This window comes from Cottoperca gobio, chromosome 8, assembly GCF_900634415.1.
Source record: "Cottoperca gobio chromosome 8, fCotGob3.1, whole genome shotgun sequence".
Classification (NCBI taxonomy): domain Eukaryota; kingdom Metazoa; phylum Chordata; class Actinopteri; order Perciformes; family Bovichtidae; genus Cottoperca; species Cottoperca gobio.
In genome coordinates this window covers 6571233-6587529 of record NC_041362.1, presented here as the reverse complement: position 1 = coordinate 6587529, position 16297 = coordinate 6571233, and the positions used below count along the sequence as shown (strand labels likewise).

The 16297-nt window shown below is 43.0% G+C and overlaps 1 protein-coding gene across 3 annotated transcripts in view; it reads left to right on the top strand.

Annotated features, from left to right (window-relative positions):
* Positions 1–813: 813 nt before the first annotated feature.
* dock6 (dedicator of cytokinesis 6) overlaps positions 814–16297 on the top strand; it is a 28313-nt gene continuing 12829 nt past the window's right edge. For all 3 annotated transcript variants that reach the window (XM_029437243.1, XM_029437242.1, XM_029437244.1), the window contains exons 1-22: positions 814–991; positions 2978–3065; positions 5269–5447; positions 5640–5708; positions 5850–5976; positions 6345–6557; positions 7570–7655; positions 7757–7823; positions 8047–8196; positions 8351–8431; positions 8667–8823; positions 8965–9095; positions 9382–9475; positions 9603–9765; positions 12509–12626; positions 13401–13471; positions 13563–13701; positions 13836–13937; positions 14045–14131; positions 14966–15197; positions 15557–15721; positions 15851–16023. In XM_029437243.1, coding sequence (XP_029293103.1) covers positions 942–991; positions 2978–3065; positions 5269–5447; positions 5640–5708; positions 5850–5976; positions 6345–6557; positions 7570–7655; positions 7757–7823; positions 8047–8196; positions 8351–8431; positions 8667–8823; positions 8965–9095; positions 9382–9475; positions 9603–9765; positions 12509–12626; positions 13401–13471; positions 13563–13701; positions 13836–13937; positions 14045–14131; positions 14966–15197; positions 15557–15721; positions 15851–16023 — 2742 coding nt within the window. In that variant the 5' untranslated portion in view covers positions 814–941. The remainder of the gene's footprint in view (positions 992–2977; positions 3066–5268; positions 5448–5639; positions 5709–5849; positions 5977–6344; positions 6558–7569; positions 7656–7756; positions 7824–8046; positions 8197–8350; positions 8432–8666; positions 8824–8964; positions 9096–9381; positions 9476–9602; positions 9766–12508; positions 12627–13400; positions 13472–13562; positions 13702–13835; positions 13938–14044; positions 14132–14965; positions 15198–15556; positions 15722–15850; positions 16024–16297) is intronic.

Sequence of the window (16297 nt, the reverse complement as noted above, 5' to 3'; positions counted from 1 at the left end):
GCTTCCTACATTTTATACAGAAATGAAACCATGAAACTGAGGTGGATATGCGCCATTAGCAGGTTGCTATAAACCGGTCAGGTGAGATCTCCACGTGAACAGATGGTGGATTAAACCACCTACAACGAGATGCATGTCAAATTAGTGGGAAAGAATAGTGAGACCGGAAGTACAGTGAAGACAGCGCTGAGACATTAAAATATGTTTTGGAAAGATTTTGACAATTATATTCTGGGCAAACCTAAATTCCCTAACTCAACCCCATCTTTAATAGTTGTTTTTAATTGAAAATTAATGTTATTTTTTAGTCTCAGTTAAAATTAAATGTTTTTGTTCAAATTTACACCAAAATTATTATTTCTTGTTTTTCTTTCTTTCTTTCTATTATTATTTTTGGAATGGAAATGTATTATTATTATTATTATTATTATTAATCAATAATAATAATAATAATAATAATAATAATAATAATAGCTTCTATTATTTGTTTTCTTTCTTTGTTCATTGAAATGGTATGGCTGACGTTCTTATAATTTAATATTTATTTTAGTTGCTACTTCTCTATATAAAAAAAATAGAATAAAACGATAGACTGTGAAATAGATGTTACAAAACTAGTGTTAATTAATTCCGTTTAATTTAGAGAACACAAAATATATACTAATCTAATCTAATTTTATTTTGTAGTTTATTTTGTAGTATCACCGGATGTCGTGCATGTGTCATGGCGGACTTGACACTAACGGCCACAGTTCAGCTCCCGGCCGCTAGGAGGAACAGGGAGGGATCCATACCCAGTCCCAGCGTGGAGAAGGAAGCGGTCTGAGCCTTGGAGTCCGCATCTCTTCACAAGAGAAGACGGGACCTATTAGCCAAAGTAAAAGAGGAGGAGAGTACTTTCAGTTTGACTTCGACAAGCTTCTTTACATGGGGGACAAGAAATGACATCTACAGCGAGCGAAAGGAGGGCGTTTGCTCATAAAATCAACCGGTGAGACAGTAACAGAAGTTATTGTTTAACAGCTAACGTACAGTTGTGCCGCTCGCGGTGCGCGAGAGTGACCTGCTGGACATATAGCCAGTATGCTAGGATTTGAAAGGTATCGCTTACTTTAAAACGGTCGGTATAAACACAGCTGTACCTCCCTGGAATGAAACTAATGTGTTTTTTAAGCGGTTTGCGCTCTTATAAATTACTTTTAGTTTAATAGCACGCTTTGTGTAAGGTTATGTAGCATCGTAACAGCATTGTCATCAACAATGCTTTGAGCTAACGTTGCTTAAGGATAACATTGTGAAGCTGAGGGCTAATCTAATGACCCAGATTTGTATTAAAACATAGTAACACCGAGGGAAATGCTTTACACATTGCACATTGGTAGCCAAGTGACATTCATTATGATGTGTTGTTCTTATTTCGTGTGAACGCCTTGAAGCATTATTGTAGCAACCTGTTTCCACATGTTGTAAACTGGTTTTCACTCCTCAATGACAGAATATAGTCCTGCATGAGCTGGAAATCTAGTGTGTCTCAATATACTACATAAATATTGACCAGTTTCCAGGAAAGATCGTGAAGGCATGTCACATCTGTCGACTGCCACTCTGAATAGCATATTTGAACAACACTGGTGTGTGGAAGTATTTGCAACCTAGTGCCCCTGTTTGCTGCAAAATATATTTTTTATAAATACGGATCCTACTCCAGGGTTGTGTCTGTCTTTGCTTTACATGTTTGCACACAATCACCCTGTTGTTGCAGTTCATTTAATCAAGAAAGAGCTTAGCCTTGCAATTCCTGATGGCTTCTCCAGAACACAGGATGACAGATTATTATCATTGATATGCAAGTGAATATGTTCTCATCCCAGTGAAAACCTTGCTGAGATCATGTCAGTACAGCGGTTATTATAAACTTTGGACCAGGTGGCTTTATTTTTGATTAGTATATCGCACAATTGGTAGCCTGTCACTTTGTTTTTTATCCGTGTTGATCATCAACAACCTTTCCTGTAGAGATATTTGCATTGAACAGTCTCTCACTGCATTCCCCAAGTCCGGTCTGTCCGCTCCTTAGTGGGACCCAGTCCATTGTTTAGTGCCGGATGCAGGAAAAGGGTGGGAAGGGGTGTTCTGGCTATTGCCCTCGCAGTCGATAGCTTTCCTTTTTCCTGTTTAAGATTGAAGGCTGCTGAAATTGTTTCCACATCTTTTGAGGATATAGTACTCTTAATATTCTAACATGCAAAAAAAAAAAAAAAGAGGCTGATTTCAAAGAATGATATGTCTGGAAGTCTTGCTACATCTTAGAGATGGGAGTAGAGGCCTTCTTCTCTGCCTTACAGTCCATGGGTATTGAAGAAATGGAGGCATGAACTGTAGCTATGTAATCATGAGAACCATGGTTTGGGAAATGTTGAAGCCTTTGCAGCTGTGTATATGAAAGAAACAGACATTTTGTGGTTCTAGAGGAGCAGCTGCTTGCTGTCCCTGTGAGAGGATTGTTTTTTTTTTTCCTGCTTTGTCTCTCTTTAAGCCTCCCATTTGCCGTCAGTCCATAAAGGCCATGGACAGAGCTCTGGCTCCGTGCCTGCTCCCTGGAGCCAGCTCGCCACCTCTCTGTGAGATCCGCTCGAGTCCATATCCAGAACAGCTGCTGGCCTTTTGAAGGCTACTAGTACCAGAAGCTGAAAACTTCTGCTTACCAGATTGTGCCGTTTTAACACAGAATTTATTTCATGAAAATCATCAATTTAAAACGCATTTTATTCATGCAGATTTATGTGAGACGATTCAATTCGGCGTAGTTTGTGTTTGTTGATAATGAGATTTCAGCATCCATCCAAATCAAATGACTTTATTTGTTATTTATCTGGAACACCGCACATCTTGACCACTAACATGATTTCCTGCTAGTTCATGTCTGTACATTTCTGTTTACTAGCTGACACATCTTTGATATCTTTCTCTTGCACAGGACGGTCGCTGCAGAGGTCAGGAAACAAGTTTCCAGAGACTATGGCTCTCCTCAGCTGACCAAGAAACGAGGAGGCGCCCACCTCCCTGTGAGTCACGCTGTGTTTTAATCTCCAGTTAGCGAGTCAGAAGTTGATGGGTGTAACTTTGTTAATGAGGTTTAAGTTTAGATGCAAGGAGCGCAGGTGATTTTAGTTTTAATTAGTGTCGACAGCAGGCGAGAAGGAAGGTGGCTTTGAAACATGATATACCTGCTATCGCTCACCTGTGTTGTTTAACAGCCAGGCGAGGTTTCTGCACAGATGCTCGCCCAAGAAAGAGTAAGGGGAAGTTATATAAGACGCTGTGTTTTGGAAACATTTCTGTTGTCACGTAACGTTTCATGGATGACGGTGGAGTTTGGAATTAGTCCAGCAGAAATGTACAAATACCCTGTGGACTCCGCTGTGAAACAGAAACCAGACGTGGGTTGTGTAATAGAGACTGATCTCTACAAAGATGAGCAAAAATAAGGGTTTAGGGCAGGGGTCGGGAACCTATGGGCTCGTTTAACATTTTTTAACATGATTAACAAGTAATAAATAATTATATTGTGTCATTTTAAAGTAAAAACATTTAGCAGCGGATTTGTTTTTAGTTCTCCCCTCTCCTATCCTCCGCTCTGTCTCTGGCTGTAGGTTAAGGTGTGTTCACACGTGTGTGCGTAGGGGGTAGAGCCCCGCCCTTCGCGAAACCGAGCAGAGGAGAAACTGCACAAAGCAAGCAGTAGACCGGGGGAGTCAAACTCAATCACAGAGAGGGCCAACATTAAAAACTGGGGCTACGTCGAGGGCCAAACACGGTCCACATTTATTGAACAGGGTACACATATTGGATAAAGTGCAAAAAGATATGGAACATATTTAAGTCAACTGCAGACGGGTTGCTGAGCAGTTCAATTTAAATTTCTGAGCTGCAAAATCGGCAAATGCGCTCATTTCATCAGCAGAATGCTGTCGGGAACACAGCGGGGGAGATGGTTAGTCAGTGTTTGGAAACACGTAGTGACCAAAGTTTCCTTGCTGCATCAGAGTCTCCCACAGGCAGCTCGGCTTAGAAAGCTCTCACTGCATCACACATGTCCGTGATCACACGGTCCTGAAGCTGCAGGTTTAACAGTGAGATGCTTCGTTATGTCGCACAAACAGTCCAGCTCACATCGTCCCAGAGATCTGTGGTGTGTTTCCCTTTGCTTTCCAAAAACTTTCATTTCATTCACACATTTAGATACTTCCTCAAATGTCTTTTCCCCGTGGTTGTGCCATGCATTGATTTAATTACCAAAACCGCCGGGCCAGGTATGACAGACATATGATATTTTCTATAATTGCCTTGAGTTTGACCCCCGTGCAGTAAACACTGAAACGTGCACATAAATGAGATAAATAACGTAAGCGTTGAGTTTATTTAATAAAAGAGCATATGTTCAATGCAACACTGATGCCTCTATTAGTACTCGGAGACGTGTTATTATTAAAAAATGCACGCATAAAGTTGCATTCAAATTTATATATTTTTATATATGGCTCTCAAGGAAATGCATAAAAAAATATTTAGCTTTTATGGCTCTCCCAGCCAAAAAGGTTCCCGACCCCTGGCTTAGGGTAATATTGTTGCGAGAATGTATTAAACTATCATTTATATAAACACTTAGTGGTTCTCTATGCTGCTAGCTAGAGCTGTAAATCACAAGTTTCATCACGATACGATATTATATTGATTGTTTAGAATTCAGAAGATGATGATGTGTATCGATGTTTTCACTTTGCATCGATGATATTGGATCGTTTATCACTGAATCGATATGTTGCTCACAGTCGAGTCTGTTGCAGGTTCGTTGTCTGTAACATAAACACAGGAAGTGCTTTGTGATTTTGAAGAATTGAGAACTGAAAAATGAAACGCCATTAAAATACAGCACTTAATATGATTTGTGACTCAGAGAGTTTAGTGAGTGCCGATAAAACTTTTTTTAATTACTTGACATCAATAAATTATTAGTTTTATTGATATTCAAAAGACCACTAAAGAAAATGATTGTTTTTACATGCATTTCTTTATTATTTTCATCCATTGTCTGTGTTTCGTATCATGTATAAAGGTAAAATATCCTGTATCGCCCTGTCCTAATGGCCTCCTGTCTCCTTTTCCTGCTCCTTGTAAATCCTTGTGATCCTGCTGATCAGATTAGGAATAGGTCATTATGGCCATGTCATAGTTATTGGTACATAAGAGTCTAACCTTGATTGACAGTTGCCCCTGACGGAGGTGGCTGAGCCGGTGGACTTTGAGGAGTATGTGAGCAGTCATGCTCCTGGGGTGGAGCCCGGCCCGCTCAGGCAGCTAATGGAGTTCCCCCAGGATGACTTGGAGCTCCTCCCACTGGACAAAGAGTGCATTACACTGGAGCCCCCGCTGCCTGAGGAGGAGGAGTGAGTCTAACACAACCCTCTTACTGTAACACACATCCCTTTATGGTCTTTACACTACCACACACAGAGGATTAATATTACTGCAATGGAGGACACACACAGATGGGAACAAAGCCTTTTCTCTGTTACACTGAATGAACATAAATATTAAAAGCCCGCTTTGCTCAATTATTAATGTGTTTTTCTATGTAGCTCTCTAGATCCCAGAGTGAGAGATGCCTTGGCAGTCTACACAGATGACTGGCTTGTCATTCAAAGAAAGTAAGTGGTGTCAGTTGTAGTACCAGCTGAATTATCCTCCAGTACATGTTTCCTCTATTGATTCATAACCACTTTCCCCAGTTCACACGTGATTGACAGTAACATTATTACTGAGACAACGTTTTTTCTGATTTCCTGTAGATATCAGCGCTACAGCACCATGTACAGCCCTCACAACTCTGAGCGTCAGCGGGAGAGGCAGCGAGGGCTCGTCAAACAGACCTTTGAACTGGACGAGTCTGCGGCTGCAGAGCGCCAGGACGAGCAGGTAGCTGATGGTGACGTTCAAAGCACTCGTCATCTTAAGTGACCATTCAGTCGTTTTAGGTTCATTTAACTTATCCACTGTACATACAGTGCGTCTCATTCTGATGGGGAAGGCAGTCGTGTCTTCAGCTCAGCGAGCTTCTCATACAGAGAATGAGTAATGGATACATGGATATACTTTGATCCATTATCCATTCCACAGGCTCCATATGGGTCATGTTAAATGGGTAATAGGGTAATCGGATCTGTAGCATATTGTTCTCCTTGTGTTTCTAAATCATCTGCTGTGAGCACTTAGGTGACATCTTTGCCTGGAAGGAAGCAAAAACAAACGCATGATCTCACCTCTTCGTCCGTGTCTTGCTTCAGGATGACGCAAAGCGGCGTTCAGTCAGCCTCGATGAGACACCTCGGGGCAGCTGGGCCTCCAGTATCTTTGACCTGAAGAATTCCTCCCCAGACGCTCTCCTGCCGTCCGTGCTGGAACGCGCAGCTGCAGAGGACATGGACCGCCGCAATACTGAGGCCCGCCTGCAGGGGCGCCACAATGACCTGCTGGGCCTGTACCCTCCCCCTGATGAGGTTCGTATTAAACCTGTGTCTGCCTCTGTTGAGGGGAAGTTAAAATAAATAACCTGTTCTTCATGATCACTAGTTTATATGAAATAACAGAACATTTGCCACCTTTTTATGTGGATTTCCAATCAGTGTTGATGGTAAATAAAGTGGATTGAAGCGATGCTTTCCTCAGTGCGTGCTATAAAGACCGAGAAACAGTTTGCAGCTGGGAATCTCTTGTTCTTTCCGCATCCAGCGGGGGACTTAGAAGGATGCAAAAAAAGATCTGCAGGCTATTTCTTTAAGCTTTACCAAGTGAATGAAGGGTTTCTCGAAGCTTGTACATTTTTATGAAATATAATATTAGGCTGTGTAAGCTTTGGGGGAAATGAGCAGTGGTGCTACATCACACACAGCAAAGGCCTCATATTCAATTGTCTAAACCGTCATCGAGTTACGATCTACTCTTAACTGTAATGTATGCATTTAACAACATATTGATTGTAACTATAAGGGGTATTTCAGGTACTTATCCGTACCTACAGTACGACCTCAGGTTGGAGATAAAGAGCACCGGCACGGAAGCAAAGCAATGCACTGTTGTGGACGGAGGCAGCAGCAAAATGCATTTTAGCCACTTAAAAATATCAATATCAGTTTAAGTGAACGCATTATTGAGAATATTTCCAGCACTTTACCTTGCCGTGAGCTTTTCCTGTTGGGACACTCATCTCAGAGATCACTACTTTAAACTACGACCGGCAGAACACTCGTTTGGAAGTGTTGGTAGATGTAGTTGCTCTTTGTTCAGCTCAGTGTAACATTATTGGATGTTCCCTTAAAGTGAATATGCATAATGTTTACAAACTCAGCCATTTATACAGAACTGTTTGCTTTTCTTCCTCCTCAATGTTCTCCTTTTCTAGCTCCAGCCCTCTTCTTTTATATCTGTGTACACGCTGTCACTTTCCCCGCCGCTATGTTGCCATGACATCTGTGTAAATGTTATGCTGGTGTGTGTGTGTGTGTGTGGCAGGATGAAGCAGTAGAGAGATGCTCTGTCCCTGAAGTGCCCAAGGAACACTGTGGCCAGAGAATAATGGTCAAATGTCTGTCTCTGAAGTGAGTAACATTTAGAATATAACGGCTGACATTTCTGTCTTCCCGCTCTGATTCATTATACATCCTCCATATTTAACAACTATATTTTGTATGTGTTTCAGGTTTGAAATAGAAATTGAGCCGATATTTGGTACACTTGCCCTGTATGACGTCAAGGAAAAGAAAAAGGTAGTTGTTCTTCTGTTCCAGCAGATCATTTCTTATTTGAAACAATGAGTATTCTTCCAACGACGTAATGCTGAGCTCATGCCTAACTAATTGAATTTCCCTCGTCTCAAAAAGGTCTAAGTGGTCTTGCGGTTTAGATCACTGAATGAAAACTGAATTAAAATCCCTTGACGTGCATTTCCATCATCATCTTTCCTGCTTATCTCAATCTTCCCTCCAACAGATCTCTGAGAATTTCTACTTCGACCTGAACTCAGATCAGATGAAAGGGCTGCTTAAACCCCACACGCCTCACGTAGCCATTTCCACACTGGCCCGTTCTGCCATCTTCTCCATCACTTACCCTTCCGCCGATATCTTCTTGGTCATTAAGGTACCGAGAGAACCTCATTTCACACAGCAGAATCTGACCTAATGTTAATGACATAAGATATTGATTTCTTTTTTATTTGGCATTTAAACGCTACTTGACTTGGATTGATTTAAATGTGCTTTATTGTGTTAACTATAGTGTCCATGTATTTCAGCTCGAGAAAGTCCTTCAACAAGGAGACATTGGAGAATGCTGTGAACCCTACATGGTCATGAAAGAGTCCGATTCCTCCAAGGTAATGGAGCCAACAATGTGTTTTCAGATGTTGCAATGCCGAGGGCCGACGTGCTCATGGGACCCTTTTATTTCCAAAGCGTTACCCAATTCTGTCTGGGTAGCTGCAATATTTACCATCCTCTTTGGAAGGTCAACTCTGTGGGCCACTGCAGTTATTTTAAGCCTCACTTTATCTTCTAATTTCTTTCTTCTTTTTTTAAATCCTATATTGTCCGCTCTTCATCCCGCCTCAGCACAAGGAGAAGCTGGAGAAGCTGCGTCTGCAGGCGGAGCAGTCGTGCAGTCGTCTTGGTTGTTTCCGCATGCCGTTTGCCTGGACGGCCATTCACCTCCTCAACATCGTCAGCAGTGTGGGGGGTCTGGATCGGTCGGACCCGGACTCTGACTCCGGTACCGCTTACACGTCCTTGTGTTTATAATATCCCACGCATGCACGTGCACAGAGCATTTAACTACGTACAGTGACAAAAGTACTGCGCAAGTAACATTCATGCACGCGCCTCTAATATGATGCTTTTTTCTTCCTGCCAGAGCGAAAAGGCCACGGGACCTGGAACGACAGAAAGAAAAAGGGCTGTGAGCGGATGAGTGTCGGGGACGACATGTGTAACTTCGCCACTTTCCGTCCAGCGACCTTGACCGTCACCAACTTCTTTAAACAGGTCCTTTATTAGTTAATGCTGTTACACTTATCCTGACTGATGCATGAGGTAATGTGACTTATCATTTTCCTTATGAAGCTGAGGAATGTCACTAACAGCAAAAAAGTGAGGAGCGACCCTGCACTAACCCTCCCTCCAATAAAATGTGCACAAATGCTTCAAGCATAAATATTAATTACAAGTAGTTAACATACGTACAGTACAGTCGTGACAGCTATTATAACTATAACGTAAGGAGAGTTTTGTGATCCCAATACAAACTGCTCCTCTGTTTGTGTCCATGAAGGAAGGGGACAGACTGAGCGACGAGGACCTCTACAAGTATCTGGCAGATATGCGCCGACCGTCCTCTGTCCTCCGACGACTGAGGCCCGTCACAGGTAAACGCGACATGCTCACAAAGTCAATACGATCATGTGAAATTGACTGAATTCATATAAAAGGGTTTATTTGTGATTAACAGTTGTTCCATCTTGTTGTGTATTCATGACTTATTGTGTCCCTCAGCCCAGTTGAAGATCGACATCTCTCCCGCGCCGGACTCGCCTCATTACTGTCTGTCGCCGGAGCTGCTTCATGTGAAGCCGTACCCCGACCTGCGTGTTCGCCCCACCAAAGATGTGCTGGAGTTCCCTGCTCGCTACGTCTACACACCGCACACCACCTACAGGTGAGCGTTAACCACACACACACACACACACGTATGTTTACGCACACATTGTGTAAGTTGACCCATAGATCAAATACACATTCACCTCTGCACTGCACGCATGTGTTTGAGGTATTGATCTTTGAGTTCTGCCTTCACGTCAGTCTGTAGTTGTGAGCAAAGAGGCCAGCAGGTTCTGAACGTGTAATAGAAACACATTTTCTATTGGTGTCATTGTTTTGTCGAATATTTAAATGTGTACTTAAAAATAACACAAAATACTGGAGGAGAAGCAAAGTCTTCAATAATTTATCAACTTTATTTGAATGGCTCCTTTTTCAAGAGTAACAACAGACACAAATAGATGAGCGGAGCAACAGCAAGCACATAATGATCAGAGTACTAACACAGCATACTCTATACAGTAGATCTTTAGCACACATGGCAGGGCTGGAAGGAGTGAAGACATGACAGAGCTGAGATCTGCGTAGACTGGGAGACCTCAGTGGTGAATCTGAAGACGGTTATGTCATAGCGTCACTCTGGAGGAAGGAAACGAAATGTACATCTTATGAAATGAAAGTATCGAAAGTTAAAGAGCGGTACATGTTTCCAAGCAGTCACTCACCATCTTCTGCAGCTTGGAGAGCTGCTCATTCTGAGTCTCAATATTCTCTTTTTGGAACTGGGTCAAATGCTGTAAACCTTTCAAGATGTTGGATTGCTCCTCTGCTCTCTCCTGAAAACAAGAATATATTTAGAGTAACCTATTTACTGTAATAAGTCAGTGACTGGTGTTCAAATGCAGAGAGTTTCCTTGTGCTTTCTTTCCTCAACCAAAAGTGAAATTATTTGAATATTAATAACGATTTTGGCTTCCCACAATTAAATGAAAATGATCGAGTTGAATGATGAAAGTGATTACTCTGCTCATAAGATTTATATACAACAGAGAGCAGACGGGACAAATGTCCTGATATTTTAAGTCTTATTTTGATGAAGGTATTTGAACATTAGCAGGAATGTTTAAACGTGAAAGTGTAATGACAATATTGTGTCTCTAGAATCAATTAATAATTGTGTTAAATAATGGTAATCATCATTTTGGCCCTACAGTGAAGGGTGTTCATCTGTCTGTTACCCGCAGCTCTTTGATGCTGATGTTGGTGTTGAGATGCATCTCCAACTTCTTCACTTTTGCTTGCAGCTCCACCTCTTCCTGCTCCACGCTGGCCAGCCAGTCTTTAGTCATCTTGGTCTCAGCCTGTTGCTTGGCCATCTGGGCCTGTCAAAAGAGCATCTGTCCACGTTATCCTCTTCCCCCAACAACCATCCCAGTGCAGCTGGCAGCTGCCGGCCCCGCACATGTGACATGCAGCTTTCTAATGACTCTCGCTCTCTTATCTCAGATGAAAGAGTTGCATTGATACATATACATCAGGAAAATAAATTAAAGAATCATATGATGATTACGGGTCTTAGAGAAGAAGAAGAAGAAGAAGAAGTGTGAGATGCTGAAGTAAGAACAGTTGCGTAAGCGTTTCTGTAGACATAGTATAGGCATAGTTGTGTTGTTTAAAGAGCTGCTTTGTTTTGTCTGTTCAGCAGTTCTTTTAATCTGCTGGGGATTGCACATACTTGGCACAGTGCCTCGTCTCCCTCTCCTCCTGCATGTTAGATCTGCAGTGTGATTGTAACAACCGTTCAACAGCACACAGGGAATCCTTTGTTTACATATTTGTCTTACCTGTAGCAGCTGGATCACTTCTTTAATCTGTTTCTCCACTACCGCGGCCTGCTCAGTCTTCCTCTTCATCTTCTTGAGAGTCCCTTCATGGCTCCTCAAAGTCTGTCCGATTTTAACTATCTTTGCCTCGGTGGTTTCATAAACATAGTTAAGTGATTCGCTGAACTGTATGACGCCGAACATGAGCACGTTGACTTCTTCCTGCGGCGCAACCTTGACTTCCATCTTACCGGTCCGCCTGACCGGCGCCGCATGGACTGCTCTCAAACCCCCGGCCAAACAAAGCAGGCACAGGCCCCAGATCATCTTCACAACACCAGTCGCAAACTCACTGCAGTCTAGTGTCTGTTTGTCTCGAAGGAACGAAGAAGGAAGGCTTCAAAATCCGCATTTGTCTGTCGCAGCTGTGCAGATGTTAGCATCATCAGGATAGCACGTGGATGATGAGTGAGGTGGTCAGTGCACCTTATATTGGATGTGTACATGCAATACTTTAGTCAAACATTAGCTCAGCTGTGGTTCGATCACAGGTCTTGGCCGTGGCCTTAGTCTCAGTGACCCTGCCTTGTTTTAAGAGACTCATCTAGTCATTTAGTTCACGAGCACATATAACGTAGAGAACAATGTATGTAGCACTCTTGTGTTTCATACACTGTATGAGAAGTCTCACAATCTTTGCAGTAAAATTGGTGTAGTTATTTTAAAGACAAGTGGATAAACTCAGCTGTTTCAAAATATGAACAAATGTTTGCCTTGGACCGGAGTTATGGTGACCTCTCACCAAGCCAATACTGGGTCACACGTCCCCCATGTGTGCTCGCACGTGACCCGTCTAGCTTTATATTTTCTGAGAATAAAACAGTTTTGATGCGGAATGAGTTGTGATATTTTTAACTGATGTCGACACCGTGACATTATTATATTATGGTTATGTCATTTAACCAACAATGTTCCTTTAACTCCTTCATGGTTTTGTTTGCGGTTGAATTCCGTCCTTTACATTGTTTTCCCTTTCAGGAACCTGCTCTACGTTTACCCACAAAGCCTGAACTTCAGCAGTCGTCAGGGCTCAGTGAGGAACATCGCTGTGAAGGTTCAGTTCATGGCGGCCGAGGATCCCAGTCAAGCTCTGCCGGTGAGTCACAGTCGGTATAATAAGTGACGGCGATGTTCTGAGGAAAATGAAACTCTAGTCTCAAAGAACAGCTTGAGGCAGTGACATAGTATCTGATGTGAACTTCTTCAAAGGGACATATCTTCTGAGAACAGAGGGAAGGAACATCAACATTTAGGGATCTTTCTTGTGTTTTAACCCACCAGTTTGGTTTGTTTGATATCAAATGGTTGATTTTCATTATGCATTACTTGCTTTGCGTGATACTCCGGCCAAAATCTACATTTCTAGATTTGTAATTTGCTCATTTACAGATAACAAGGCTGTGTGTCTTACTTAATACTTAAATCTTTTTAAATAAACAATATTTTCATAGATTCTGCATTTTACAATGTAGGAGTGTTAGTCGATTACTCGAATGACAAAAAAAAGAAAACTTTTAAATCAGAAATATTGAAACAACGTCTCAAATGAAAGGTTTTCCTGCTTTTATAGATTTAATATCGTCATAAACTAAATATTTTTGGGTATTTGTACTTTTGGTCAAACAAAACAAAGACCTTTTGAAGACGTCACGTTGGGCTCTGACGTTGTGATCTGAAGGTATGAAGGTAGACTCAACGATTATCGATGAATTAAAGACATTATCTGCAGATGAATCGACAGTGATAATAATGTGTAGTTGCAGCTCTGGTCTTCACGTGTCTCTACAGGTGATCTTTAAGGAGGATTATGTCAGATACTTCCTCTTACTTGTCACGAAACAACTAAATGTTTACTCTGCTGTTGGACCAGGTCATCTTTGGGAAGTCGAGTTGCGCTGAGTTCATGCAAGACGCGTACACTCCCATCATCTACCATAACAAGTAAGGCTGCGTCGCCTGTTGACCTTCACTGCACTGGAGTCTGTCCCGCCTGTGTCTTCCCTAAACATTGTGTTTAACTCTCGCTCCAAAGGTCTCCTGAGTTCTATGAGGAGATGAAGATGAAGATTCCTGCCAATCTGACAGACAACCACCATCTGCTGTTCACCTTCTACCACATCAGCTGCCAGCCCAAACAGAACACTCCTCTGGAGACTCCTGTGGGCTACACTGTGAGTACACTCCTTCAGCTGGCCCACATGTAATACTTCCACCCACACGCTTGCTTGTTTGATAGCTCCTTCTGTTGTCTTGCCATCGGTGAGCGATCGCGTGTCTCTCTCTCTCTCTCTCTTCCTGCCTGCAGTGGATCCCTCTGATGCAGCATGGCCGACTACGCACCGGCTCCTTCAGTTTGCCCGTCTCTGTGGAAAAGCTCCCACCCAGCTACTCTGTACTCACCCCTGACGTGAGTGTGTTTTAAAGAGATGATGTGACTATCAGTTAGCCTGTCATTACCTACTCCTTTGTGATGGGGACTGAGTGTTAAATGAGTTGGATGTCACTCTGCGGCAGGTTCAGCTCCCAGGCATGAAGTGGGTGGATAATCACAAAGCCGTGTTCAATGTCGAGGTGACGGCGGCCTCCTCGGTTCACACTCAGGTACACATGTGCTTTTTATACTGTGGTCTCTGCTTTTCCATGTTCTTTTCTGTCCCACTATAAAAAGCCCTATTTGAAATATGTTAGTGTGAGGAGAGGTTCAGAAATGGTCATTTATTTTTTTACTAACAGCATCTATAGTTTTCATCTTAATTGCCCACTCGTGCATTACACATCTGTAGGCCTACATATCCTACCAGCGGAGTATAATAACATTTATTTCTAGAACATCTTTCATACATGACATGCAGGTCAAAGTGCTTTAGAGAATAAACACAGGAAGAATACAGGTAAAGATAAAGTGCTCAGCCTGGCGGAGGAAGCAAGCCATTTAAAAGATCAGCTAATAAAAATGCATTTAAAGGCACAAAACGTAATTTGAACACAGCATGTGGGGCGCCATGTGACGCACGCACATTATAAGAAGTGGTGCTAGAAGAAGGTTCAGTTAAAGAGATGTATTTGAAGTGCTGTTTAAAGTGCCTGTGTCTCTTAACATCTTATGGTTGTTACAGTTTGGGAGCAAAGCTGAACAAGCTGCAGCTCCAATTGTCCCTTTTTTAGTGGAGTTTTGAGTATCTAGAAAACCAGAAGTAGAGAATGTAAGGGCTCGTGCAGGAACATAAGACAACAGGGAGTCTGTGATGTAGGCCAGTCCTGAGCTGTTGAGAGCTTTGCACACAAGTAGAAGGACTTTAAAAATCAATTGTAGAAGACGCAGGGAGCCTTGTATGCATGTAATGTCAGAACACTTTACATTCTGAAAATCACAGAGACCCTTGAATTCACCTTGTTCAAGTGATGCTTAATATATATTATGTTGTTACCCCCTAGGACCCCCACCTGGATAAGTTCTTCACTCTAGTGTATGTTCTGGAGGAGTACTCCTTCCCCTTCCGCCTGAAGGACGTCATCATTACGGAGGCAAACATGGAGGGTGAGCTGAAGGCCAGCATGTCTGCACTGAGAGGGGCCCTGCTGGATACCTGCGTCAGGTTCCTGCATCAGCTGCTCAACAAGCTCATTCAGCTCATTGTCTACCCACCGGTCATCGCGGGCCAAATTGGTAAGAGATTTCTGAAGGACGGCTATTCGAGATTTGAAGTGCACTTCACGGAACAAGGCTGAAATGCTAATTGTGATCCTTTGAGTGGATAATGTGATGGTGATTAATAATGACCTCCAAGGCAAAATGAAGGACTGGAGCACACGGATTGATTTGAAGCCTTTAATTGTGACGAGAGACTAAAGTTTCAACACTACTGTTGATCCGAGTCAAAGACATGGACATCAGTGTGCTGCTGCTTTCTTCCCCCTTGAATACTAACCTGTTAAAAGAATCATTGCTGTCCTCCATCATTGAGGCAACAAAACGCTTTTGTTTTCTTCAAAATCTTGCTGTTCTCACTCGCAACTGATCCACAGTGAACCTCGGCCGGGCTGCCTTCGAAGCGATGACTTTGTTGGTGAACCAGATCCACAAGAACCTGGAGGGGAACCAGGATCAGCACGGGCGCAACAACCTGCTGGTGTCCTACGTCCACTACTGCTTCCGCGTGCCAACTGCAGAACCTGCAGTACCCCCGACGGGTGAGTCCCTCCCCCCCTGAGCCGTACAGTGTGTATCTGAGAAGCAGAATGAGATCCTTTCACTGCACCACCGGCAGTAGACTATTATTTCACCATGTTACATTCCTATTCGTCCGTCTCCATGAGTAGCTGGCAAGCAGTCCTACGAGATGCCGATGCAGTACGCCACCTTGTCGAGAGCAACAGCCCGTCCAAGCAGCCTCCACCTGGCCCGCTCCAAGAGTATCAGCAACTCCAACCCGGACCTGGCCAGCACTCCTGTGTCTCCTGACGAAGAGGTGCAGAGGATCATAGGGAGCAAGGTGAGCGGCACCTGTCTTATAAAGTGTGTGTGTGTGTGTGTGTGTGTGTGTGTGTGTGTGTGTGTGTGTGTGTGTGCGCCTTGAAAAGACTTAAAGGAATACTTCACCCTCAAAGAGACCATTTGTCCATCACACCCCGTGTTACAGTGCATTCCTCCAGTTAGATTTGAGGTAAATTTGGGCGAAAAACTATTTCTAAACATCCGTTTACAAACTCGCACACCCGGTGCAGTATAACCCGGGTCACATGCTTCCAGTCGTAGGCTCACTACTT